This window comes from Dasypus novemcinctus, chromosome 13, assembly GCF_030445035.2.
Source record: "Dasypus novemcinctus isolate mDasNov1 chromosome 13, mDasNov1.1.hap2, whole genome shotgun sequence".
NCBI classification, from domain to species: Eukaryota; Metazoa; Chordata; class Mammalia; order Cingulata; family Dasypodidae; genus Dasypus; species Dasypus novemcinctus.
This window is the reverse complement of record NC_080685.1, coordinates 61,392,083-61,417,638: the sequence shown is the minus strand read 5'-3', so window position 1 is coordinate 61,417,638 and position 25,556 is coordinate 61,392,083. Positions and strand designations below refer to the sequence as shown.

Here is a 25,556-nt window from a genome sequence, read left to right as displayed (position 1 = left end):
TCGTGAACTCAGTTAAAAACATTTTATAGTATATTTATTGGGTTGTGGTTAAATATGATAAACCAGCAGAAATCAAAATGATTCGTGTTTAATAAAGCATTTTGCTTCAAATTAAGTCCATCTCTTCTCATAAAAAATTATTGTTTAATTAATTAATTAATTTTTAGGAGGTGCCAGGCATTGAACCCAGGACCTTGTACATGGGAAGCAGGCCCTCAACCACTTGAGCTATACCTGTTCCCATACAATTTATTTATTTTTAATATATTTTTTATTTATTTTTCAAATATATATAGATCACACAAAAAAAGTTACATTAAAAAAATACAGGGGATTCCCATATGCCCCACTCCCCTACCCCCCACTCTTCCCACATGAACAATTTCTTTCATTAGTGTGGTACATTCATTGCAATTGATGAACACATTTTGGAGCACTGTTATACAGCATGAATTATCGTTTACATTGTAGTTCACACTCTGTCCCAGTCCATTCAGTAGGTGTGGCAGGATATATAATGTCCTACATCTGTCCCTGCAGTATCATTCAGGACAACTCCAAGTCCTGACAACACCCCTTTTTTTCTCTCCCTGCCTTCAACAAATCTAGTGGCCACTATCTCCACATCAATGATATAATTTCTTCCGTTGCCAGAATCACAATAAATCTATTTAGAATGCCAGTAAGCCCACTCTAGTATAAAATTATTTTTGATACCACACTGTGGAAACTACTCTGATGTTCAAAATAGTCTGTACCTCACATGAGTCCAACTCAGATATAAAGTGATCCATTGTACACAATGGAAAGCATTCTCTGGTGTCTAATGGTAAATACATCTTTGCTAAAGTGTATATATATATATTTTTTGTTTGTTTGTTTGTTTGGTGTTTTTTGTTTTTACTGAAGATAGTAGCCCTTGAGTTCAGGCTTTGGTGTTTGTACCTCAGGATTGCCATTTACTGGCTATGTGACCTTGAGAAAATATTTTAACCTTTCTGGATCTCAGTCTCTTCAGCTATAAAATGGAGATAGCACCCTACACAGTGTTCCTCCCCTGCCATAATCGAACCCCTCTGGGGTCCTAAGCTTCTTCAAAAATGATGCCTAATATATTGCCACATTCAATTAGAGATGTAATTTGGGAGCATTTGCAGGACTTGGAGTTGTCCTAAATGATATTGCAGGGACAGATGCTGGACATGATATATCCTCCCATAACCCACTGAAGGTACTGGGGGAGAGTGTAAACTACAATGTAAACTATAATCTGTGTGGTGCAGCAGTGCTTCAAAATATATTCACCAAATGCAATGAATGTGCCACAATGATGAAAGAGGTTGTTGATATGGAAGGAGTGGGGAGTGTGGGGTGTGGAGTATATGGGAACCTCTTACATTTTTTAATGTAACACTTTTTCTGATCTATGTATCTTTAAAAAGAAAAAGAAAAAAAAAATGGAGATAGCAATCTCATAGGGTTGTTGTGAAAATCAAGTGATAATGTTTCTGGCCTATGGTAGGTACCCAGTAAATGTTAGTTCCCTCACTCTTTCCTCCTATTTAAATTGAATATCCAAGTTACCTCTTCTTAACAGACAGTCTTTTTCTTTATTTTTCCTTCAATTTTGAGACTGAAAATTAAAGCAAAAAAATACTTTTTTGTTTAAAAAAGTAATTATAAATTGTGTGTATTTTGCTCATATTCACATTGTTAACCACGTTTTTGTTTAACCTAAGGATATTTTTGTTTTGTTATCTGGTCTTCTACCTCACTAGGACATGAAGGATCAGATGTCAACTTCATCTGTGCAGGCGTTAGCTGAAAGAAAAAATAGACAGGTAAGAAAGCACCAGAATACACAGTATGAATCAAAGGAAGTGCATAGTTAGATATTTGGAATTTTAAAATGCTGAACATCCATGTATCATGCAGGAGACCTATGTGTGCAAACCTTGGAATGATACTGGGAGGTTTTGTGAAAGTGATCAGCCCCTGTACACTGTCAACTTTCCCCTCTCCTTCCCTCCCTTATACCTCCTGGTTCTGTTCTCTGGACTCCTGGGCTCCCATAGCATCCTCTGCTTATCCTTAGATAACATTTATCATACAGTGCTTTACTGGGCACCTGCTGAGCACATTCCATGAGCCTGACTCTGCTAACGGCTATAATTACCTTATTTTTCTGCTGGACCCTAGTATCCTTAAGGGTGAGGGAAGAATTATGCCATAGTCTTTTCATTATTATTATTATATTTTTAAAAGACTTTCCCCCCTTCCCCTCCTCCCACCCTGCTGTTTTTGCTATCTGTGTTGTCTTCTCATTTTCTGTCCTCTAGGATTTACTGGGATTTGATCCTGGGGACCTCTGATAGGGAGAGAGGTTCCCTGTCAATTGCACCACCTCAGTTCCTGGTTTCTGCTACGCTTCACCTTGACTCTGCCCTTGTCTCTCTTTTGATGCGTCATCACCTTGCTGTGTAACTCACTTGTGCAGGGGACTGGCTCACCATGAGGGCACTTGCTCACCATGCGGGCACTCGTGTGGGCACTGGCTCACTGTGCAGACACACTTTATCTTCTTCTTTTTCACCAGGAGGCCCCAGGGATCGAACCCAGGTCCTCCCATATGGTAGGCGGAAGTTCTATCACTTGAGCCACATCCACTTCCCTTTTTTTTTTTTTAAAGATTTATTTATTTATTTATTTTCCCCCTTTCCCCTTCTTCTACCCTGCTGTTTTTGCTGTCTGTGTTGCATTCTCTTCTAATTTTCTCTCCTCTAGAATTCACTGGGATTTGATCCCAGAGACCTCTGATGGGGAGAGAGGTTCTGTGTCAATTGCACCACCTCAGTTCCTGTTCATTGTTATTAAATATCTAGCCACTACTGTACTGCCTAATACAGAACTCAATAAACATATAAGAAGGGAGGCCTCTACAAAAATAACCTAACTTATTTTCTCTGTTTCCCTTCCCTGCATTTCATTATTCAAGTCGTTGTTCTTTTTTCTTCCTGTCTACCTCCCTTGCTTTTTTTTTGAACAGTACAGCTAGGAAAAGCCACTAGCCTAATCTATTCCATCAGGCTCTAACTCTTGAAAGAAATCAGTGAATGGCCAGAAGCTGGCTAGTTTTGGAGTTCCCTTTTCGTTTTCACTTCAGCTTAGAGGAAGTTGAGTGACAGTGCCTGAAGTAGTTGTGACAGTGAGGTAGGTAGATAAGACATACCCTCAATTACTCTACGTTTGAAATTTTTTATTCTCTAGTTTAGTATAGTTGGACTAATATAAATAAAACAGATATTTATACATTGGCTTTCCAAGTATGGCTTGGAATTTTGTTTTAGACCATGAGTGAGATGATGTAAGTCACACATTTTCAAAGACCAGGATTCTCCAAACATTCGGGTGGGCACAGTGTGCTTCACTGCCTTTCTCCTGCTTGGGACCAAGTACCAGATGCTGTTCCACTCTGCTCAGCCAGGACCTCCCCATAAAACATACTCTTCAGGGTCAGATTATGACGCAAATTCACAATAAGGCATAGATGACTCCTAACAGGGTAAGATGTCCCACCTAAGTAAGGCCATGGATAACCTGGAAAAAGATAGCCCTGGCTATGACCCCAGGAGCACCCAAGGCCCTGGTAGAACATCAGTTTCTCTGCTCACAGTCTAATGATGCACTCTATCCTTTTTCTTACTCTGAAAAACATTGTTCCTGGGCCCTCATACTTTCCTTAGAGGTCCTTAGAGCCTTTGAATTGAAATGAGCAGGATCTTTTAAATCTTGATAGCCCTAAGACCAAGTAGGGGCAGAGCCATGCATAAAAAAACCTAGGTTCTGCTCTATACCAGAAATAATCACTGTCCATGCTTTTTTTTTTTTTTAATAAATTGTGTCTCCCTCCTCCCAGATGGTTCACTCGTCTGTCTACTCATTTGCTCACCTTCTCCAGGACGCGCCAGCAACCGAACCCTGGACCTCCCACATGGGAGGCGAGTGCCCACCTGCCTGAGCCACATCTGCTCCCCACAGGTTGCAGTGTCTGCTGGCTTGTGGCATCTGCTCATTTAGGTGTCTGCTTGTTGCAGCATCTAACTTGTTGTGTTGTCTAGCTTGTTGCAGCGGGATGCAGCATCTAGCTCATTGTAGTGTCTAGCTCATTGCAGTGGGTGTGGTATCTAGCACGTTGCAGTGAGTGCGGCATCTGCTTGTCTTCTTTAGGAGGCACTGGGACCCAAACCTGGGACCTCCCATGTGGTAGGCAGGCACCTAACTGGTTGAGGCACATCTGCTTTCCTATCCATCCTTTTGACTGAACTGAAGCCTTGGCCTGCAGAAGGCTCTCGCTGGTTCTGGCCCTTCTTCTAATAACCACTTGGAATGTAGTGCTTTGCATTCTGGGCTTCTGCAATCCTAATTCCTGAACTCTGACCATTTGTCTGAATCACCCCTGAAAGTCAGGCATGGAGGTCAATTAATATTGATATTAAGGGGTGGGGTGGGGGTGGGGGTGGGGTTGTTGATGGACTTGTCAGAGAATCAAGTAATCTGTCAGGCTTTTAGCAGTTCCAGAGATAAAAAGTACCCAGAGATAAAGAGTACCAAAGAGCTGGCAGTGCTACAAGGCAAAGGTTCTGTTGTTAGTCTCTAGCATCTTCTGGTTCTTTGTGCAGGTCTGGCATGAGCTGTTGACTCTGACTAGTCAGAAAGGCTTGTGGGGGTCCCAGTAGGAATCAACTGCCTAGATTGACCTTTCGACATCCTGGCTGGTCTCTCTGTTATAAGGAAGACATTCACAAATGTACCACTTTCTGGCTACAATCCTCCTTGAATTCATACTTGGGAAACCTAACCTGCAGCCTCCCTGGTAGAGAACTCTGATGTAGGGCCAGTACTCAGCTGGGTTTGAAGGTCAGGACACTTACCTGTGGTCACATTTGCTTAGTGAAGCAACCCCAAGTTCCCATCTGAGAAGCCTGTAGCCTTTGTTACACTTATGGTGTTAGGCTTTATTCATGGATTAAATTCAGTAGACATAGATGTTGCACTTGATCCGTGTGTGAGAGGCTAAGACCTACATTGTCATTCTAGGGACACCTCCCTCTCCCCTTGCCACATCATGCACAAAATAAAACTTGCCAGGTCATTTTTAAATAAAAAGGACTCCATATCTCTGAATCAGTTTGACTAGAACCTGTGGGTCTCTGGTGAGCTTGCAAGGGTACCAGGTCTTAAGAATTCATCTTATGTCACTTGGCTAATCTTTGTATTCTGAACACTAGAGGAACAATTGAGTCAGTAGTTGGAATTAGATGGGATGAAAGTGCCTGGATAGAACTTTTTAGGAGTAAAGCTTCCATAATTTGTTGAGCTGCCCTTTTTTGTTATTTCTTTTCTTTGAATCTGAAAGTAAAGTTTGAATTTTAAAAAAACAGTTCATCTGTAAGAGACCTAGTGCTTTTAAATTGTAAAGCAGTATACAAATGGGTTTTTGTTAACTTAAAATAGACATTTATTTGAAGTCTCTTGGGAGAGCTTGGAGACAGAGAGGGCCCTTCCTGACATTCCTTAAATTGTACCAACAGACAGTAGTCTATACCACTACATAAAAGCCTGGGTCAGGGGAAAAATAGATTGTGAGAAATACCAGGACTCTTCCTATCGCTCTGTGATTCATCAGTTGTTAAGATATAGTAACTGTTCGTTTCTTCTGATTCTGGTTGCCCCTCTTCACACAGGCATTGCTAGGAGAAAGTGGTGGCCAGAACTGGAGCACTGGAACAACGGATAAATATGGGCACCTCGACCGAGAGCTACAGTTAGCCAATTCCCATTTCATTGAGGAGCAGCAGGCACAGCAGCAGGTACCCACAGAGTCCACTGAGGCTGAATACCTCCCTTAGTTTCTCTGCCAGCCATGGGGTGTGACAAGCAGGTTGGACCAGAGGGCTTCCTATGGTTGGTTTCTAAGTATGTAATGTTTGTATATAAGGGTTTAAAAACCTCCTTTAGAGCACTGCTGTTTCAAGAGAAATGAGCTCAATTATGTCTCTTATAAAAAGCAGACCAGACATACAGAATGACAGACAACACCATTGATTTAAAAAGTACATTACTCCCGCCTCTACTTTTATACTTATTTTTTGTTCATTTCCACAAAGGCACTCAGAAAAATTGAAGTTTTGTTTTTTCATTGAAAATTATTCTTTGGTACCATTATATATAAAAAGAATTGCTTTGATGGAGGATAAGGAATAGAAGGAAAGCATGGTTGATTATTTTGTTGATGTCTATGTGTATTGTATTAATTGTATTAATACAATTTTATTTGATTACCTATCCATTTAAACTATTGATTCTTAAATGCTGTTTTTATGTGTACCTGTAGGTTATGTGTTTTATACTTTTTCCATTAGCACCCCTGCTTAATCATTTGTCACTTAAATTGCTATTAACGAATCAAACTTAAAAAAAAAGTGAGGAAGATGCAACACAGTGCAAAGTAAATATTTGTGGAACAGTAGTGGTCCTTGAGGTAACTTACTGCCACAGGGCCTCCTCTGGTTTGTCCTTGAGGAAGGAGAAAAGGCCTCTGTGTGCATAATTTTACTGCATCCACATATTTGCCAGGCTCTCTATGCTGTGGCAGTCTGTTGTGGAATGAGACCCTGATCCTGTGATGGGTTTGCCATTCCCAAATCCCCCCGGTCAGATAGCTGTGCATGTGCTCTTGGCCATTGTCTGTTCCTTAATTGGACTTCAGCCAACCAGAGTAAATCTCTCTTGGTGGTTTCAAGCCCCGCTGGCTGTTCACAAGTTGGATCAGCAGGAGATATCAGTAGCTTGACAATCCAGCCTTCTGAGCAGTGTGTTCTTGGAGGCGATGGTCTGGTCCTCTGATTTCTGGGCTTTGCTTCTGAATGCGAATTGTCCCAAGTTGGCAAAGAAGCTAGCAGCTGCTAGAGTGCTGGGCTTGGAACCAGGTAAGATGGATTTTAATTGCTTATTTCCCATTTCTCTGGCACCAGTTGATTGTGGAACAGCAGGATGAGCAGTTGGAGCTGGTCTCTGGCAGCATCGGGGTGCTGAAGAACATGTCCCAGCGCATTGGAGGGGAGCTGGAGGAACAGGCAGTGTGAGTACTGACACGCTCTTCTTACCAGAGTGAAATCGAGGGGGACAGCCTTCCTATAGACTTTCAAAAAGCCTGACAATTACACGCCCAGTACAACCAAAAGCTATAATATTTATAGCTGCATCTTTATTTTGCTTTATAGACTAGCCTCCCCCAAAAGAAGCACAACCATCAGATACAATTTATAGCAAGGTTTAGGCAAAGTCATTGTTGTTTTTAAACACAAACAATCTCTTCTGCAGAATTTTTGCAGGTCCAAGGTGTGACATCAAAAACATTTCCTAAGTGCTGCCCACAGTATCTTAATGATTTTACAGATTATCCCCCCCACATCCCAAATAATAAAACAGCTCACCAGATATTTTAGAAGCTTTCCCATATTAATCGTGTGTTCTACATTATAGTTATTCATGTAAATACTTTCTGGACATCTAGTCCATACAAGACCCTCTGGGAGGCCCTGGGAATTTAGGGACAAACAGATAGACACTATATCTGCCATTCAGAGAGTTACCATTTACTGGGTAAAACAGACTTTACACAAATGAATGCAAGTCATTAGTAAGTCATGCCAGTGAAGAGGTAGTGCCGCTGTGACAGGGGGAATACATGGTGCCTGGAGAGCCCTAAGCTGGCAGACCAAACTTAATTTAAGGTCCCTGAAAAAGAGGCTTACTTGTCCTGAAGGAGATAGCCAGGTGAGGTGAGTGTCAGTGAGGGCAGTAGAGGAGTAGGGGATGTGCGTGGAGAGAGAAAGGTATACCGGGAGGAAGAAAGGGCACAGGAAAATTTAGAGGTGTGAAAGTGCACCGAACAGAAAAGTTTGAGTTTCTCGAGCTGTCTAGAGCTGTGGAGATTGTGAGCAAAGTTGCAGAAATCAAGATAGGGAGGCAGAGGACACCTCAGGGAGGGCTCTGTAAGCCACATGGAGGAGATTGGGCTTTTTATTCTGAAGGTGATGGGAAACCAGTGAAAGTTACATTAGAAATAATGACATGATCAGGTGTACGTTTTTGAAAGGTCTATCTGTGATTTACATAATGGACTGGCAGAATGTGTTGAATGCCTACTTTGCATGTGTAAGGATCTGGGTTCAATCCCTGCTACCTCCTTAAAAAAAAAATTAGATGATGGACTGGAGTGGAGTACGACTGGAGACAGGGAGGCCAGGTAGGAAGCTATAGCAGGGGTCTAGGCATAGACATTTAATTTTTGTCTAAAATGGATCCCTAACCTAAAATTCCAGTTTTGACGGGATTGCCTGAGCTCCTTTATTGGTGAGGCAGTCTGCTGGGTAGTTGACAGAAAGAGCCTGAGAGACTTTCAGCTGAAGGTGATGGATTGACCATACCACCTTTATCTCCACGCCTTCTCTAAAACCCACTAGAACAATAGTCAACGGATGATTTTTTAAGGCATATACGTAAAACTTATGGGAGACATAGCACATGGAAGAAGAAGCAATAACTAACATTTTAGAACATAGAAATCTACGTTTAGAATCTAGAAGGTAGATAGAGGAGTAGTTACTGACTCAACAGACCAGAGAAAGCTGAATCCTCAGCCAGCAGTAGAGAAAGCCAAGAAGCTGTGTGATTTATACCACAAAACTCTCTCAGCTGTGAATAGCATGTACTCAGTCATAACAGTGTAAACACTGAATAGTGATCTAATCAAATTGTGGCACAGTTATATTGGGAGGAATGGAAAAGGAAGGTGGGAGGAGTGCAGAGATGAGGAATAAAGTGAAAAGAGAGTGAAATCCTGGTCTTTCCTAGTGGTGAGTCAGTAGGTAAAGTCTGAAGGTGAAAGAAAGTGCTGATACTATGAAGAATAGAGAAAGTGTGAGAGGAGTTGAAAGTGTTGCCCTAGGGAGCAGGAAGTGACTTTGGTTTTTCATAAAAAGCCTTGTAGGACTTTTTATCTCTTTAAATTGTGTATGTGTATAATTTTGATAAAATTAAATGAAAGAGAGAAAATATGAGTCTTGAACTTAGACCTGTGCCGTCTAGTGTAATAGCCACTAGCCATGTATGGCTGTTGAGTATAGGTACTGTGGCTGGTGCCAATAGAAATGTGCTCTAAGTATAAAATGCACAGCAGATTTTGAAGACAGCATGAAAGAAATTGTGTAAAATAGCTTACTGATTATTTATATATTATTGCATGTTATGTTGGGCTAAATAAAATAGATTATTAATGTCTCCTATTCTTTTAAATGTGGCCACTAGAAAATGTTAAATGGTATATGTGACTTGCATTATATTTCTGTTGGACAGTGCTGAGTTAGATAGATCTGGCCTAGAAACTTAGTGGGTGTCCTTGGGCTGGAGGGTAAATTACATGCCTGTTTTCTCTTCAGTAAGAAAAGCCATAGCCAGCACACAAAGGTAGCTCTTGTTTTTCAGTGTTTGGCCCTGCCTGGATTGATCTGCCAGCTGCAGGGCCAGGATCTAAGAAGAGCTAAAAGTGTTTTAATTTGAAATTTCAGGTAAGGGGCAGAAACTTGTTGACTTACTTGTCAGCACAGAGCTTATTTCTCTGTTGGCTTACTGAGGAATTGGGTGCCCTGTGTGGGCGCATGACGAGCATCAGCAGTTTCTAGCTGCCATTGATTATGGCAGAGGAATAAAGACTTTTTAATGAGACCCCTGGTACTAATTGGTATGTTCTATTCTATTCTCAGAATAATCAGATGTCAATCAAAATTTGAAAAGTTTGCAATGTTTTGTAATTTATGAAATAAGCACTGCTAGAGTTGAGTATTTCGGTGTATTCTTTCTTTCTGCACCTTGGACAGCAAATAACATAAGCACACTTATTAGAGGCTGTTACCTTTGTGGGAGAACACTGGTTTCTCTGTGAGTAAAGACAGGAGAGGAACACACTCATCAGGAATTTTAGTCCTGAACCCTTATGGCTTTATGGAGAATATGATTTTATTAAAATGTACTTCTTAGCTCATATTTTTGTTAAGTGCTTTTTGTATTATCATGTAGTCCTCACAAGAATCCTGTGAGGGAAGTTGGGCTCCATTTTACGGATGAGGAAACAGTCCCAAAGTATTGTGGGGCACCTGGCTCAAAGTAAGCCAAGTGTCAAAGTCTGGTTGTCTGACTTCAGACAACCTTCTTTCTACAATACTGCATTGCCACTAAATCTGTATTATTCTATAGTCAGGTCCATGCTTCCTTGTCTGCAATTCTGAAACTTAGAAAGCTGTAAAAATCCAAAGTTTAAGTTTGTGGCAAGCACAGGTTCCAGGGAAATCTGACTTGAACTGATTACAACTATGACTTCTCATAGTTTTCTCTGCAAAAATATTAATGTGTTTGATAATGGGGGTTGCCCTAGTTCCTGCTGGGGGTGTTTGATAGTACAGAGTATATGTAACTTAGTAACATTTTTTAAACCCCCAAAATTGAAATAAAAAACCTATCTGGGCCCAGGAATTTTAGATAAGGGATTAGAGGCCTGGATCCCAATGTTGCTAGTTTTGTGTTGCTAAGTCTGAGGTCTAGATCCTCATTTACATCCATGGCCACAGCATTGCCTAGCCTTCATGCTTACCTGCTCTCTTATATGTCTATTTCTCTCTCTAGTATGTTGGATGATTTCTCTCATGAGTTGGAGAGCACTCAGTCTCGGCTGGACAATGTTATGAAAAAACTTGCAAAGGTGTCTCACATGACCAGTGGTATGTATGTGGTGTTTAAAAGCTTGAGAAACTTAATTCTAGAAATGTGTTTCTAGGGGTCCTCTCACATGTGTGCCTGTTCCCATCCCTTTCCCTTGGTTCCTTTTGTATGGTGATGCTTTAGGATCAGGAAATGGAAGACTAGGTTGCTTAGGCCTTCGCCTCTACCTGTAGCCTTAACTTGGACAAAGGGTTGGCAAAGAAGGGCACTGGTCTTCCAAGACTGCTCCCCCTAGTCCACAAGGATAGCAGTGATTCCTGGTTGGTGCTTTCTCCCGGTGGGCCAACTTTCTTCGCAATTACAAAATCTTTTTAAATTTTTTTCTTATTTACTTGTCAAACTATAAGACACTTAAGACTGTTACTTTTAAGTCAGTTACTGTTTCTCCTATACTGACTTTCTTTTATTGAAAGAAAAACCCTACTCTTACCTTAGGCCTTGCAGATCTAATGTAAATCTTATATGTAAACCCAGAGTGAAACAGTCCAGCACATTTGTTGGTGATGAGGAAGTAATACTTTGCAAATTATTTACTATATAGGAAGAAATTTTTCAATGAAGTTTTAAAAAAATTTTTAAATTTATCCCCCCACCCCTTGTCTGTTCTCTGTCCATTTGCTGTGTGTTCTTCTGTGTCCACTTGTGTTCTCATCAGGCGACACTGGGGATCTGTGTCTCTTTTTGTTGCATCATCTTGCTGCATCAGCTCTTTGTGTGTGTGGTACCACTCCTGGGCGGGCTGCAGTTTCTCACGGGGTGGCTCTCCTTGCATAGGGACCACTTCTTGTGCAGGGGGCACCCTGCATGGGCCGACACTCCTTGCGCACATCAGCACTGCATGTGGGCCAGCTCACCACACAAGCCAGGAGGCCCTTGAACCTCCTATATATGGTAGGCGAATGCTCTGTCTTTTGAGCCACATCTGCTTCCCCCAATGAAGTTTTACATTTTTGGATTACTACAACCTCCCTCCCTTTTTCTCTATTACCTGAGAAGTAATATGTCTTAAATAAAAGAAAATCCAGTATCTCTTCTATTTCTTTATTTGGTGGGGGTCGCTTGGTGGAGGGAGAAACTGAGATACCCCTTGAGGTAATCTGAGTGTTTTTGAACCATAACAGCCCTCCTCTCCCCTCCCCATTTCTTGTCACTTTATTTTAAATTCTTGTATTGGTTCCCCTAACATGTTACAGCATCTAATAGTTTATTTAGTCTTGTAAGATAGATTTAAATGCTATGCACATTTGCTTTTCATCAATTTAACTTGTAGATGAGTTACAGGACAGTTCTGGAACTCCATTTCTTATCTATAAACATAGGGTGATACCTACTTCTCAAGGTTATTGTGAGGATTAAATGAAATAATGTGAAGTATTTAACAGTGTCTCCACACATTAGTAAATTTAGTATGTTTGTTTTTAAAAAATTAGTAAGACAGGCAGCAGGTGGCCCAAAGGGGGCAAAAGGACCTGTTACATCCAAAATAAAAGGAAGCTCAAAGCTAGAGTTATTTCCTTCTCGCTCTCCTGGGGCAAATACCTCTATGCTTCTTGCAGGCTCCTCATTGCCCCGGGCTGTGCCTATGAGACACAGAGACCACCTTAGTTGATCTTTCACATGTGTGGAGAAAGGTTCACAATGTCTTCTTTCTCATTCCCTCTGTTCTATTCTCTTCCACTCTCACTCTTCTGCTTTTAAAACAAGCAAACAATTTTAATGAAGTATTGTATAATACCAGTTTAAACACCAGGCCTCTTACCAGTGTGTATGTTAGCCTCAAAGACAAGTAGTTACTTCAGCACCAGTTTTGTTTGGGGAAGGGCAAATGAACAAAGATGTACTGTGTCTTTGTTTCCCTGCATTCTGGGTATGAATAATTTAGAAAAGTACTTGCATTGTGATAAGTGTTTGAGTGTATATAAATAGCACCGAGGCTTGCTTATACTTTGTTCTATTTTCTTCCAAAAGAAAAGTTTAGGGAGCTAAGCAAGAACTTTGGTTATAGTTGAATAAGAAAAAAATCCAGGAAAACAACATTTAGCCTGAAAGGCCCTTCATTTTTGAAAGTTTACCTATAGTTTTCATTTTAATTTTTGCATGCTACTAAAAGTAATACTAATTATGGGCCTTGTGCTAGATGTGTCTACTTCAGTTTGATGACCAGGAAATTTACACTGGTCTCTCTTCTCTTCCATAACCTTTAGGAATGATCACTGCTTTTTAAACAAGTCTGCATATAAAAAAAGTATATCAGGGAAGTGGATGTGGCTCAACAACTGGGCTCCCGTTTACCATATAGGAGGTCCAGGGTTCGATACCCAAGGTGAAGGCAAGCTGGCCCATGTGGAGTGCTGGTCCATGCGGGGTGCTCCCCTGTGTAGGAGTGACGCCCCACATGGAGAGCTGATGCAACAAGATGATGAAACAAAAAGAGACACAGAGAAGCAACAATAAGAGACTTAGCAAACCCAGGGAGCTGAGGTGGCACAAGAGAATCATCACCTCTCTCCCACTCTGGAAGGTCCCAGGATCAGTTCCTGGAGCTACCTAATAAGAGTTCAAGGAGATACAGAAGAACTCACAGCGAATGGCCACAGAAAGCAGACAATGGGACTGGAGGAGAAATAAATATATTTTTAAAAGGTATATCAAAATATACTGCAGTTTGATTAAGTAGTACTAAGCACCCAAGTTCTACAGTTCTTAAGAGATAGGACATCTTCCCCTCCATGGCTGGCTGTTTCATAGGGAGAAATCAGAGAAGGCTCTAAATTTACTTTTTGGAATGACCAAGAGGGAGAGTAATCTCTGTTGATTGATAAATTAAGAAACTTTCTCACTCCCTTCTCACTTTTTGAGGCAGGTCCTAAGCTCATTTTATTTGCAAAGCTGTTTAAACTTTTTCACTTCAGGGTTATAAAAGCCCTGTGATTAGTACCTGCTCTTTCTCTGCATTAAGCCTTGGAACAAATGCTGGGAAAAAGTCTGCTAGGATTACAGATCCTTGGGGTTATCTAGTTCATACTTCATAGAAGTAACTTCCCACTTCAAAGGAACGTGACTTTAAAAGAGCATTCTCCAAAGTCTTCCGTCTTCTGGAAGCACTGCATGACCATGTGGGGGACTGTTTGCAGAAGGTATATCCCAACCAGGGTGATACCTGCTTGGAGAATGGATCTTTCTTGCTGTACTTCACAGGCTGTGCAGTATGCAGTAAGCAGGGTTTTATGTTGATCACAAATCCTTGAAAGAGGAAGACGGAGAAGAAATAGTTACCTGTGATCATTTGTGTAAGAATTGTCATTATGCAACCAGGCATGAGTATACATTCAGCATCGTGGGTGAATTTCAGGAAGTATGCCACACTGTGTTTGTCATGTGGACAAGCCGATGATACTCTACAATCAATATTCTCCTTGATGACCCCTGATAGACGAATGTTATTCTAAGGATCCTTCTGCAGTAATTTTTTTTTTTTTTTTTTGTAGGAGGTACCAGGGATTGAACCCAGGACCTCATACATGGGAAGCAGGCTCTCAAACCTGCACTTCTTTTGTAACTGTCTGGTTGGGTTGGGGTACCAGCAAGCCCGATCGTTTGTCTTGCTTAGTTTGTACTGAAAATTTTATGCTTTTTTTCCTCCCCCAGCTTACATTTATCTATTCTTTGAAAGAAAAAGTAATTTAGGGCATTGCTACTCTCTAGGGCTAAGCTTTCTTCTACTAATGTTCCTAGTTCACATTAGTGCAACTAAAATAAAAATGTTTTTATTAGATGTTTTGTGGCTGAAAAAAAGTTTCTAGAATGAGAACATACTTAACACCCAAATCTTGGTTTCTAATGCCATTTTCTAATAAAAGGAACCAAGGCTTCTTGGAAAAATGGCTGATTCTAGGAGCACTGGAGCAGGAATTATGCAAGATGAGCCTGGAGCATCTTGTAGTACCACAAAGTAAGGAAGTGTTAAAACAACAACAAAAAACCCACAATAATTGGGATGTGTCACAGGGATATAGGAGCCAACTGAAAGAATTCGCAGTGGCCAAAGCTGGGACGGTTTAAGCAATGGACTAAAGTAACATTGGATTATAACCCAAAATATAAAATAAATAGCCATGAGTCCATATCGATACCAATAAACGACTGAGTGTATAAAGAAATGGGGAGAATAGACCAATATCCCTTGCAGAAGAATCCAAATAATTTATATAGTTCTTTGCCCCCAAGGAGGTGGAACATAACTCTACATTCCTTGAGTATGGGTTGCACACAGTAACTTCCTTAAAAGAGTACAGTGTAGAAATGGAGGAAGAAAAGAGTAACTTTACAATGGAGAAAACAAACTGCCTTTGCCAGGTGATCAAGGTCAGCAGCATCAATGATAAGTCATGGTAGCGTGAACCTGGGATGGGATAGGATGAGATGGGAATGGCACTTTACTTATGTGATCTTCCTCTTTCCCAAACCCAGAACCCCATCTCATCATGAGAAAAAAAGCAGCCAAGTCCCATTAAGGGAACATTCCACAAAATACCTAGCCAGTACACCTCAAAGCTATCAAGGTCATTAAAAACAAGGAAAGTCTGGGAGTTTGAGACTTGATGACTAAATGTAATCTAGGATCTTGCACCAGAAAAAGGGCACTAGGTTAAAAACTGAGGAAACTAGAATAAAGTATGGATTTTAGTAAAAATAAATAGCATAGTTTCAAATGTTCCAAAGGGATCTTAGAACATGCATAGTCAAAAGATCACTGACTGGCTTGGGGACCATGAGTCCTGGCATTTAGTCCTCTCCGCCATTTGGACTTCAGTGTCCCATTTCTATAAAACTGGACTTACAAAAATTTGTATTATATTTCCTTCACAGTCTTGTTAGATTCAGATGGATTAATGAATGTAAAATGCATTGAAAAGCATATAAATTTCTAGATTCAATGCGGTGGCTTCAGTTAGTTCTTATTCTGAGAATGAACTTAAAGGGTCAGACATTAGAATCAGGATTGTTTTATGTTCATAGCTAGCTAAGAGATTTTGGAAATTCTGGGCTAAGGCTTATTAGCTTATGAGAAAAGTGAGTGAAGTGTTCATTATTGTTACTAGGGACAAACCTGGTTATATAGCAGCAGTAATAATATAGTTTAGAATGCTAGTATTACTGAGTGCTTACCATGTGCCAAGGCCTGCTTTTGAGAATATTACTCACTTGATTCTCATTACCAACTGCATGAGGTAGTTACTATTGTTACCTGCGTTTTAGAGCAAGGGAAACTACGGCACAAAGAGGTTAAGTAACTTGCTCCAGGTCACATGGCTAGTACGGTTACTCCCTCTCAACAACAGTGTTGGAAACATAAAGTATAAAGGCTCTAGCAAGGGTGGGAGACGGTTTAGAATATCACTGACAGTACTCTGATAAACCTAGGCCCATCAGCCCAAGATTTGTTATTCAGAAAAGTTAAGTCAGCTGCTTCTTAGGGATCAGTTGTTTTATCCCTGGAAATTGTTTTCCACTATGCTGCAAATCCATATTTGGCCCGCTGAGGAAAAATTTGATGAAATGAATCCAGAAAACAGAGAAAGTCTTTCATTACTTTAAATAGCAGAACTAAGCCCATTATCGCCTCTGAATTGTCCCTTCTTTGAGTTTGCTAATGCTGCCAACTTACTCATTTGGAACCCAAGTGTACAATTTTATATGCCCCTATGCCCCTACTGAAGTGCTCATGTATTGCAGAATGTATAATTGTTATTGTTTGTTTTGGGCTGTATATTACACAATTTTAAAACATAAATTCCTATTATATTTCATTATCATTAAACCATAATTATACTGTGGAACAAAAAAAAAGAGCATTCCTGTTTTGTGCTAAGTTGTATGTTTCTCCTTGTTGGAAACCCCTATTTAATACAACTGTAGAAGAGAAAGTGAGTGAGTGGCGGGGATGGGGGGGAGGCCAAGAGATTGCTGGAAAGCCAGAAGATGGAAAGCTGGCTCCACATTGGAAGTCTGGGCCTCTGAGAACGGTGGGGCACCTGCAGGCGGCGGGTCAGCTCAGCAAGGCTGTGTGAGGTCAGGGAGGGGCAAGCACCTCGTGGGGCTTTGTCCAGAAAGACTATCACCCAATCATTTTAATGCAAGTGGTTTTAAATGATGTAAAATTTTTAAATAAATGAAACTGAATCCTAAATACTTAAGTTTACTTGACCTGTTGAGGTGATGGTAAATAGATGAAAGGTGTTATCTGGAGTAGGCCAGCTCTGTTTCCCCATTCCATTTGAATCCTGCTTCTGAAAAGGAGTGGATAGACTGGGGTCTTTGCTTTAATCACACAGTTGCTAAATAAGTATCTGGCACGTCTGAGGTAGTTCAAGGTGATTCCCATTGAGAAGGGACTTACCTACTCTAATTTGGTGGCAATTTTCTTGGTCAGTTCTAAGTCTTTGATATCCATAGCATTTAAAATAAGTGTAAATACCTATTCATCTTATTACCATTGATTTTTTTGGAAACTTAGAATAATGTGACTCTCCATAGCTATGGTGTGCTAAAATCTGCAGGCTTTCAAATAAACTTTTCATGAATTGGTATTACTTTCTATTTCTATTTAAATGGCACTCTTAATACTGTTTTCATAGGGAAGTAAAATTCTTTTATATCAATCTGATACTCTGTGGAAAGCACCAGAATTTATCTATGGAAAGACTATGTGTTCTTTCTGCCTCTGCCTAAATTCAGGGTGTTCTAATGATGACGGCGCCTTCTGTGCCCCAAGCTTGGGCACTGCACACTGTGTGGAACTGCTTCCCCCTAGCCCACCTACCCCCAGCACTCAAATACTCAGCTCAGTAGACCCAGGCCGCTGTTGGAGGGGACCACAGTCAGGAGTTAGCGCTGGAGGCTGGTTCTCCTCTGGGGCACATCTGGGCCCTTCTGTCCCATAGCGCCTCCTGTTCTCAGCCATTTGGATGGACTCTAACCATGTGTTTGCTGTGCCTGATCTAAATTGTTGGTAAGCAGAAAGTTTCAGAAAAGAGATTCCACTTTCCATTTGCAGATGAACTGTATAAATTATTTGGCACGGTTACTGGCTCAGTAATCTTACTTCTTGACTAAGTGTGGTATAAACTGTGTTCTCTCACTGGAACTGGCTTCTTCAGGTATTCATTTTCTGAAGTGACCAGCAGTAGCCTTCATGTCCTTCCCATTCTCCCAGAGTGCTCATTCAGGAAAGAGCATAATTAATGTTGAATTAAATGATTTGACTTTGGGGGAGAAGATTAAAGCAGGCAGACTTTGATCTCTAATACCAGTGCCAACACATTTTCCAGAGATGTGGAAACTACCAGCAGAAAACTTAAGATCCACAGATTTTAATTAAAGACCTGAGACACAAAGTTATAACTTCTTACTGGCAAAGTCTTGACTGCACATGCAGTGCAGGCTGGGAGCAGAGCCACGGAAAGAGCCCTGGACCCCTGGGCAGGTTTGCCCATCTTCCCTGCCCCCATCATTTGCATGTTTCGTCCGTTTGTGCTTCAGAGGAGTTGCTTAAATTTCATATAACCAGATCTTGGGAAATGTAGAGTCCTCGGGGTTCACATTCCACCCTTCTGTCCTGAGAGAGCTAACCCTCATGTCCTGCCTTCCAGATCGGCGCCAGTGGTGTGCAATAGTCGTCCTCTTTGCAGTCCTGTTGGTGGTGCTGATCCTCTTTCTTGTGCTGTGATGGTGAGGCCCTGGGTGCGAGTTTCTCCCGCACGTGAACCCGAGAGGAGAAGAAGAAGCAAGCATGCGCCATGTTGCCATCTACTCACTCACATTCCTCCCCCGAAAACATGCCGCTGCACTGACTCTCCTCCTTGTGACCCCACAGTTGAGACAGCTCCTCCCTCCCAGCGCAGGAGGAAGCCAGGGACTGCACACTCCAGGCGCTGGCTGGACAGCAGAAGCCCTGCATTGCCTGTCCTGCTGTGCCTCCCTGGACCTTGTTCCCCTGTGGAGGGATTCCGAGGAATCCAGAAGAATCGGCCGACTTGGCTAGCGTTTGGTCCTTGCTCATTCCATCCGTGGCAGTTCTTTTCTCCTGCTCACACCCTTACCATTGCTTCGACAGTGCTGTGCCACTGTCCAGTCAAAAAGGAACCTGTCATGAATCCAAGGTTCTGGATATGTTTCATTTGCCATTGCTGTAGCATTTCTTAGTTCCTGATTGTTCATTTTTAATGGGGGGCTCAGAAGCAGTTTATTACCAAAAAAAAAAAAAAAGGCAGTGATTTATTTTTCAGGGATAAGTACTAGGATAAAATTGCTTTACCACATTTCTTGTGATAGAAATAACTAATGAGAAAATAATGAAAAGCACTGCGCTTTGGGGATGCTAACACCTTGTGGCTTTAATTGACAGGAGGAAAGAGCAGCGTGACGCTGAGTTTGCACAGCGCTGGGAAGGGTGGCTGGTGCCTCTGGAGGTCCGAGCCAGAGGCCAGCTGATTTCACATTGCTGTGCTAGAGCTTCCTCCCCAGAGGTGCAACGTGCCCTTTTAGGATGACCCTTAAATATGTGGTTACTAAACAGCTCAGCAGCACCCTGGGATGAATTGGGACACTGGACTGTCCTCATTTTATTCCTTTGTCATGTGACATTATTGTTGGTGGGGGATATGGGAGATTGGGAGTGGCTCTTACATTTATTACACTTATTCAGAAACTATGAAGGCAAAAGGCTAGCTCTGGGCCAGACTCTGCTTATCCTGTGACTAATGGTTAGCCTGGGTAGGTAGACTTGGTTCTCTTTCCCTGAGATGACAGCTCGGTTTTATCATCCATTCAAATAACTGAGCCAATCCAAATTTAAATAACAGATGCTTAATTAAGTTTAAATAGCTGAAACTGCTGAGACACTAACCTTCAAGCTTCTGATTACTTTTTAATTGCCTCAAATGTGCACATGTATATAGGATATTTTTGTAACTTCTCTGATGAATTGATGAATAACCCAGTAGTAGTTGAACCCAGAGCTGTGGCCTGAGTGGTGGCTGTGAGCCTCTCTTCTACCATCTTCTCTTGCACTTGAAAAAAATAGCAGCATCTGAAAAAAAGTTCTGGCTTTGACTTCGGGTTTCCTCATCTTTTTGGGTGCATTCCTCAGCTCCTCAGCACACCTTTTTAAAAAAATTTTCTTATTTGTATTTCTCATTTTTCTGTTTTTGGGTTTTTGTTTTTTTTTCTTTTTTTTTTGTAACTGGCAATGGTGTGCTTGAACAGCCAACTTTTGAATTGCACTTTTTAATAAGTATTTGTAACAATTTTTTAGAAGATATTTCTCTTGCTTAGGGTCATGGTAGGTAAGGAAATCAATCTGCCTGTTGATGAAGCTAAAAGCAAATTTGTAAACCTAAAGGGGTGGTTGACTTCCATGTTTACACTCCATTTGATATGTAAATTTTTTTTCAAATTAGCAAAAAAAAACAAGTGATTATTCACAAAGGGCTTCTGATGTAGGGTACTTGATTATTTATGTTTTATAAAGTTTTAGGACTTATTCATTTTGCCTTCTCTAAGCTTGCAACAGGTATGGTCCTTAAATTTGCATTAAAAAATAGAAGTCTTTTCTTAAAAATAAATATGGATCTGTTTCTGTACTGTCATCTACCTTCTTCCTATTCCAGGAAGCAGCTGGTATCTTAAAAGAATGATATGGAAAAAAAAAAAAGAATGATATGATGACCCTGTTTAAAAGCTGTGCTGTTGTCCTGCTCTTACCAGACTGCCTGTGCACACAGGAATGAATACGCGTGGCACCTAGGGCCTGCTTGGAGCACGCCTGGTTGCTAATGAGTAAGATGCTCCTGTTAGTTCAGGGGCATAGTTTTATGACCCCGAAGTCTTAGTTATTAAATTTTTGGATATATTTAAAATCAGCGTGCTGGCCTCGCTGATAGAACAGACTCAGGCTGAAGCTGAATAGGGCAAATTTGAAAAAGAAAGTTTCATTTAAAATACAGGCACTGCACGGTATTCTCCCTGTAGGGTCCCTGCTCTCTGTCGCCTTTAAGGAGCTGTTCTTTGATAGTTGACCTCTTGATTTCCTTATCAGACCAGCCTTTCCCTAATTGGTTTCTGGCCAAGCCAGCTCAGTCCTGGGTCTGGTCCTCATGTACCCAGACTGGACTGTCACTGCAGAACCAGTGTTATCTGAAGACCCTTCACTCACACTCCCCACTGAGGCAGTTAGAACAAGCCAGGGGGGCTGGGTTTCCTCTTAAGGACAAAAGTTTTTGCACAGGTGATGCTAATTGTACCAGGCTTTGGAAAGAACTTTCTCAGTGGCCCTGTGTTGTAGAATAGGGAGAGTAAGCACACAGCAGGGACCCCGCCCCCATACACACACACACACACACACACACACACACACACACACACACACTGCCCATAAGCACATCCAGTAGCAGAGTGTTATTTTTTCCTTCAGCCTTTTGCACCTAGTCCCACATTCATCATTTTTAAAAAACTGGCAGAAGGTGATGGGTAACAGAGCAAGCTCAATTTATGTTTATTGGAAGAACATATTACTTGTCAGCTGACTTGGGGAATAAGATGGGGAGTAAACGACAAGAGAGTTTGCCAGAGTGTGACTAACTAGGGAAGTGATACCTTTTGTCTTAGTCCTAATTTCTTAGTTTTGGTCTTTGTGTGGCAATTGGAAGTTGCAATGTGTGTGTTATATGGATCTTCTACAATTTCAGAATTTCTGCCAGAGCTGAGGCAGGAGAAACTTGGTGACTTGCCCATTATTCTCTGCTTTTAGCCAGAGTTAAACAGACTGATGGGTCTGGTAGCCAACAACTTGGCAACTTCCACTCCTTCTCACCTCGTGAGATTAAGGGCTGTGAAAAGAAATCTAGTCTAACTCCAACAGAAATCTGTCTCTGTTAAGTGCTTTACCTTCTGTAATTAAAGGTGGTAGAGCCAAGATTTTTCTTTTGGTAATTTCCCGGCTATAAAGTAAGACCAGAGAGACATTTTTACCCTTTAGAGAATTCATAACATTTAAAGATCTAAAAATGGAATGACAAATAGTTTGTCTCTGTGGACTTTGGACTGTTTGGCTTCACCTTTTACTGCAGGATGAATTTGCAAATGAGACAAAATTTGGGCTGTCTGGAAAGGTAAAGTTCTAAAATTTGGGTTGATCTGCTGCTAATTCTTCCTCTAATTACCTCCCTGTCCTCCTCTCTCTGGCATTTCTTTCCCTCCCAGGGAAAAAGGATGATCTTTGTCATAATAAGTAGTGAGAAGGTGAAACCAAAGGTTTCTCAGCCCTGCAGCCCACTCAATCTCTGCACCATCCCTGACTGAAATCAGTTTGAGCAGACAGTGCCCACTAAAGGGCCCCGCAGGCCTCCCAGGGCCTTGGCTTCTGCTCACTGGGAAGTTCAGTCACCTGGGTGGCCTGAGAAAATGAGATGGTCCTTCTTTAACATCCAGCTGCCTTTACCCAACTCCCAGCCTGCCCAAAAATATACTTAAAATTGTGAGGTCTTATCGTAAGGCTTGCATGAGTGGGTTGTGCACATTGATGCCATTCTCACCCACGTTTACTGACAGTGCTCACTGGGAGGGGGCCTCTGGTGCTGGAGGAGCTCATGACAGACCTGGTGCTGCGTCACTCTAGAGTGGGGTGAGATTCCAGAACGGCTGACTTTGGTAGTTACCATCTCTAGACTTAGAAGGACTTAGGATCATTTCTCTCAACTCTCGTTTTAGAGATGAAACAATTACAGCCCACCCCATTGTACATGGTTGTCATTTGGCACATTGCTTTCTGGACTTGGCCATTGGGAACCCGCTCACTCTCTAGGATGGGTTTATGGTTTTAAGATATTTAAAGCTGACCTCAGTGACCTAATTTAGGATAGGTTGAAAGTAAGTTGTCATGCACACTCCTCGTGCCCTTTGGGCATGAAGCTCTGAAAGTTACAGTGGCACCTTGGACAGGTTGCTGCAGTCTATATATTTGGGAGCTCTTTATTATACACTAGTCTCTACTAATACAGATATTTGGGGGTGGGGGAAGGAAAGAAAAAGAACTTGGTTTCTCTCACATAAGCTAACATGTTGGTGCTATTTTCCTCCGGACGTGACCTTTTCCTTTGCTGAGAAATGCCCTACCCCATGGCTGTGTAGATACTGCGCTTAAGTGGTGTTTGCTCTGCCTGCCTGCCCTACTGCTTAGGTCTCAACGAGCATTTCATGGACCTGGTTTGCTTTGTGAGAAAATGTATTTCATAAGGTTGTGAGTTATCAAACCTGAAAGCCACTTGGTTATTCAGGGAGATGTTAGAGATAAGACCACCCAGCACCCTGCTCCAGCGGAGCTGCCCAGTCAGCCCTGGGGTGAGCCAAGTTCACGGCTCCCTTCTGCTCCGTGAAAAGTAGATTTTAGCAGATACCTTCCTTCTGAATGGCAAGTGCAACTCCACAGTCAAGATCTGTTCTGGGAGAGGCAGCTGGCTTCCTTACTCCTCAGGAAGATCGAGTATCTGGTACCCTGTCATCCATGTAGGGTGAGGAGGGGGCAAGCAGAGTGTCCACTAACATGTTTTTGGAACCACTTTTAAGTGCCACATGGTTGCTTCCTAATGGATCTAAGCTGGCCTCAGCTCTTGAGATGGACTTCAGAATGTCCAGGAAAGGGCCATAGTAACCAAGCCATAAATGATTATAGATTCAGTTTTTATAAGTGAAAATATGCTTTCACCAAGGCTTGCTTATAATAAAAGACTAGTGTAATTCAGAAATACAATGTTTAAATACATGGCAAAATTCAGTAGGAATAAACCTGTTATTTCGAATAACTAGAAAGTACAAACTGAAAAAGTAATACTGAGGATTGGAATTTCCAAATGCCTGAGCGATTTACAGATGGTGCTTCCTCCCTGAGAAAGGGGACCAGATCTCTCCGCCAGAAGTTTACAGCTGTGGGTGGCAGGTAGATTTTTGTTTCTGCTAAACAGCGTCTCCTAGGCATAGGGTAGTGTGGGACCAGCAAGCAGCACCAGCCTCGCTGGGAGCTAGTTTGAAATGCACATTCTCAGGCCCCCTCCCCTTCCCCAGCCCTACTGAATCAGAAACTCTGGGGATGGGGCCCCCAATCTGTTTTAAGCAATGGATGCTCAAATTGGAGAAACCTGCCACAGCATCATGGACTGCTGTAGTGACACATCCCTGTGAAATAAAACATCATCTTTGGTTTGACTGTAACCCTAACATAAAATTTGATGAACACTACCAACCAGAAGACTTTTTAAAAACAGTTGTGTAAAAAAGAAAACCGACTAGCCATCTCTAAAAGTGATATTTTTACACCCTGAAGTCTTACCAGTAATGTTTCTTACTTCTGCTCTTAAAATCATGTTAAAATTGTATAAAGAATACTGTTCAGTATTAAAGAGAAATGGAGAGACCATGAGCTTTGCCCTGAGGTTTTTTATTCGTTTGTTTTTATTTTTAGTTCCTCTTATGATTAAACACAGCTCCCATCCTCACACACGAATAAACATTTGCATATGGCTAGGGTCGGAAATGTTTGTGGCTACTGGAAGATCTTGAAATATAAAACATGCTTTCTCTGGCCAAGGAAGTAATATGAATCCTTAAATTCCAAAATGACCATATTATGTCTTCAAAATATTACATGGCCTAGAGAACTTCAGCTGGGACAAGGAATCTGGGGGAGCTGAAAGACTAGGAAACAAAAGGAACGTAGTCCTTCATTTCCCCCCTTACGGTGGTTCCTGCAAACATTATCAGCCAGCTAGTCCAAGGTTGAAAGAGCTTGCCCTAAATTCTGTGGGATGAGGCAGTGGCTACATCTGCTCCTTAAAGCAGGAGATTTGATGATACCATTTGCCAGTATCATCCTCACTAATGGTAACTGAGTACCTTCTCTGTGCCAGGCACTGCTCTAAGCACCTGCACAGTCCTAAAAATGCTCGAGAAGACAGGCACAGCAAAGTTACTCCCCAGGGTCACCAAACTGGTGGTGGCAGTCAAGTAAAGACTGGCACCCCCAATGCCTGGCACAGAAATTGGCACAGTAGTGCTTCCTAAATCCTCAGCTAGATTTCTCCCAAACCTTGTAACAGCTAGAACGGGAAAGTGAAACAAACGTACCAACCAGCATTGCTAAAGAAATGAGTGCTTGTTTTGAAAGTTATGCTTAATATTTGAAGGGGAGAGGATTTAGGAGGAGGACATGGTTATAGGTTATCCCCCTGATAATAGCAAATCACCTTTCCTGGCCCAAGGAGAAATGTCAACTGTGTAGCCCTGACAAAGGGAGAAAGCTGGCCTCGCCAAGACTGCAGATTTCTGCCTCTGTCGGTCACTCAGCGCCTTTGATTCCACTCAATGCTCTACTGTGTAGCCAGAGCAATTTTCTGTCATTCAGAAGGTCCCCACTGGCTGCAATTCTTACATAAAACTCATGTTGAAACTGTTAAAAGGCAAAGCCTGAGGCAAAAAAGAAACAAAGGGAAAATGCTTCCACATTGCCACAATGGTTCACTGTCTGAGAGGACAAATTTCAAATCAGTGAGCCACGTCCTTGGCAGTAGAGATCAATGCTCTTCCAGGAGCAACTTTCTCAAATTTTATATTCTAAATACTAGCTAATACTCATGGTCAACATTTGAGGAGAATTTCTGATGTGC

General features: G+C 41.6%; 1 protein-coding gene across 1 annotated transcript in view; it reads left to right on the top strand.

Moving 5' to 3' along the window:
* The window catches only part of STX6 (syntaxin 6), a 73,879-nt gene extending 49,569 nt beyond the window's left edge, over nucleotides 1-24,310 (top strand). Inside the window, exons 4-8 of the mRNA XM_004461853.5 lie at nucleotides 1,779-1,841; nucleotides 5,745-5,870; nucleotides 7,035-7,141; nucleotides 10,744-10,838; nucleotides 18,492-24,310. Coding sequence (XP_004461910.1) covers nucleotides 1,779-1,841; nucleotides 5,745-5,870; nucleotides 7,035-7,141; nucleotides 10,744-10,838; nucleotides 18,492-18,568 — 468 coding nt within the window. The 3' untranslated portion in view covers nucleotides 18,569-24,310. The remainder of the gene's footprint in view (nucleotides 1-1,778; nucleotides 1,842-5,744; nucleotides 5,871-7,034; nucleotides 7,142-10,743; nucleotides 10,839-18,491) is intronic.
* Nucleotides 24,311-25,556: the final 1,246 nt, after the last annotated feature.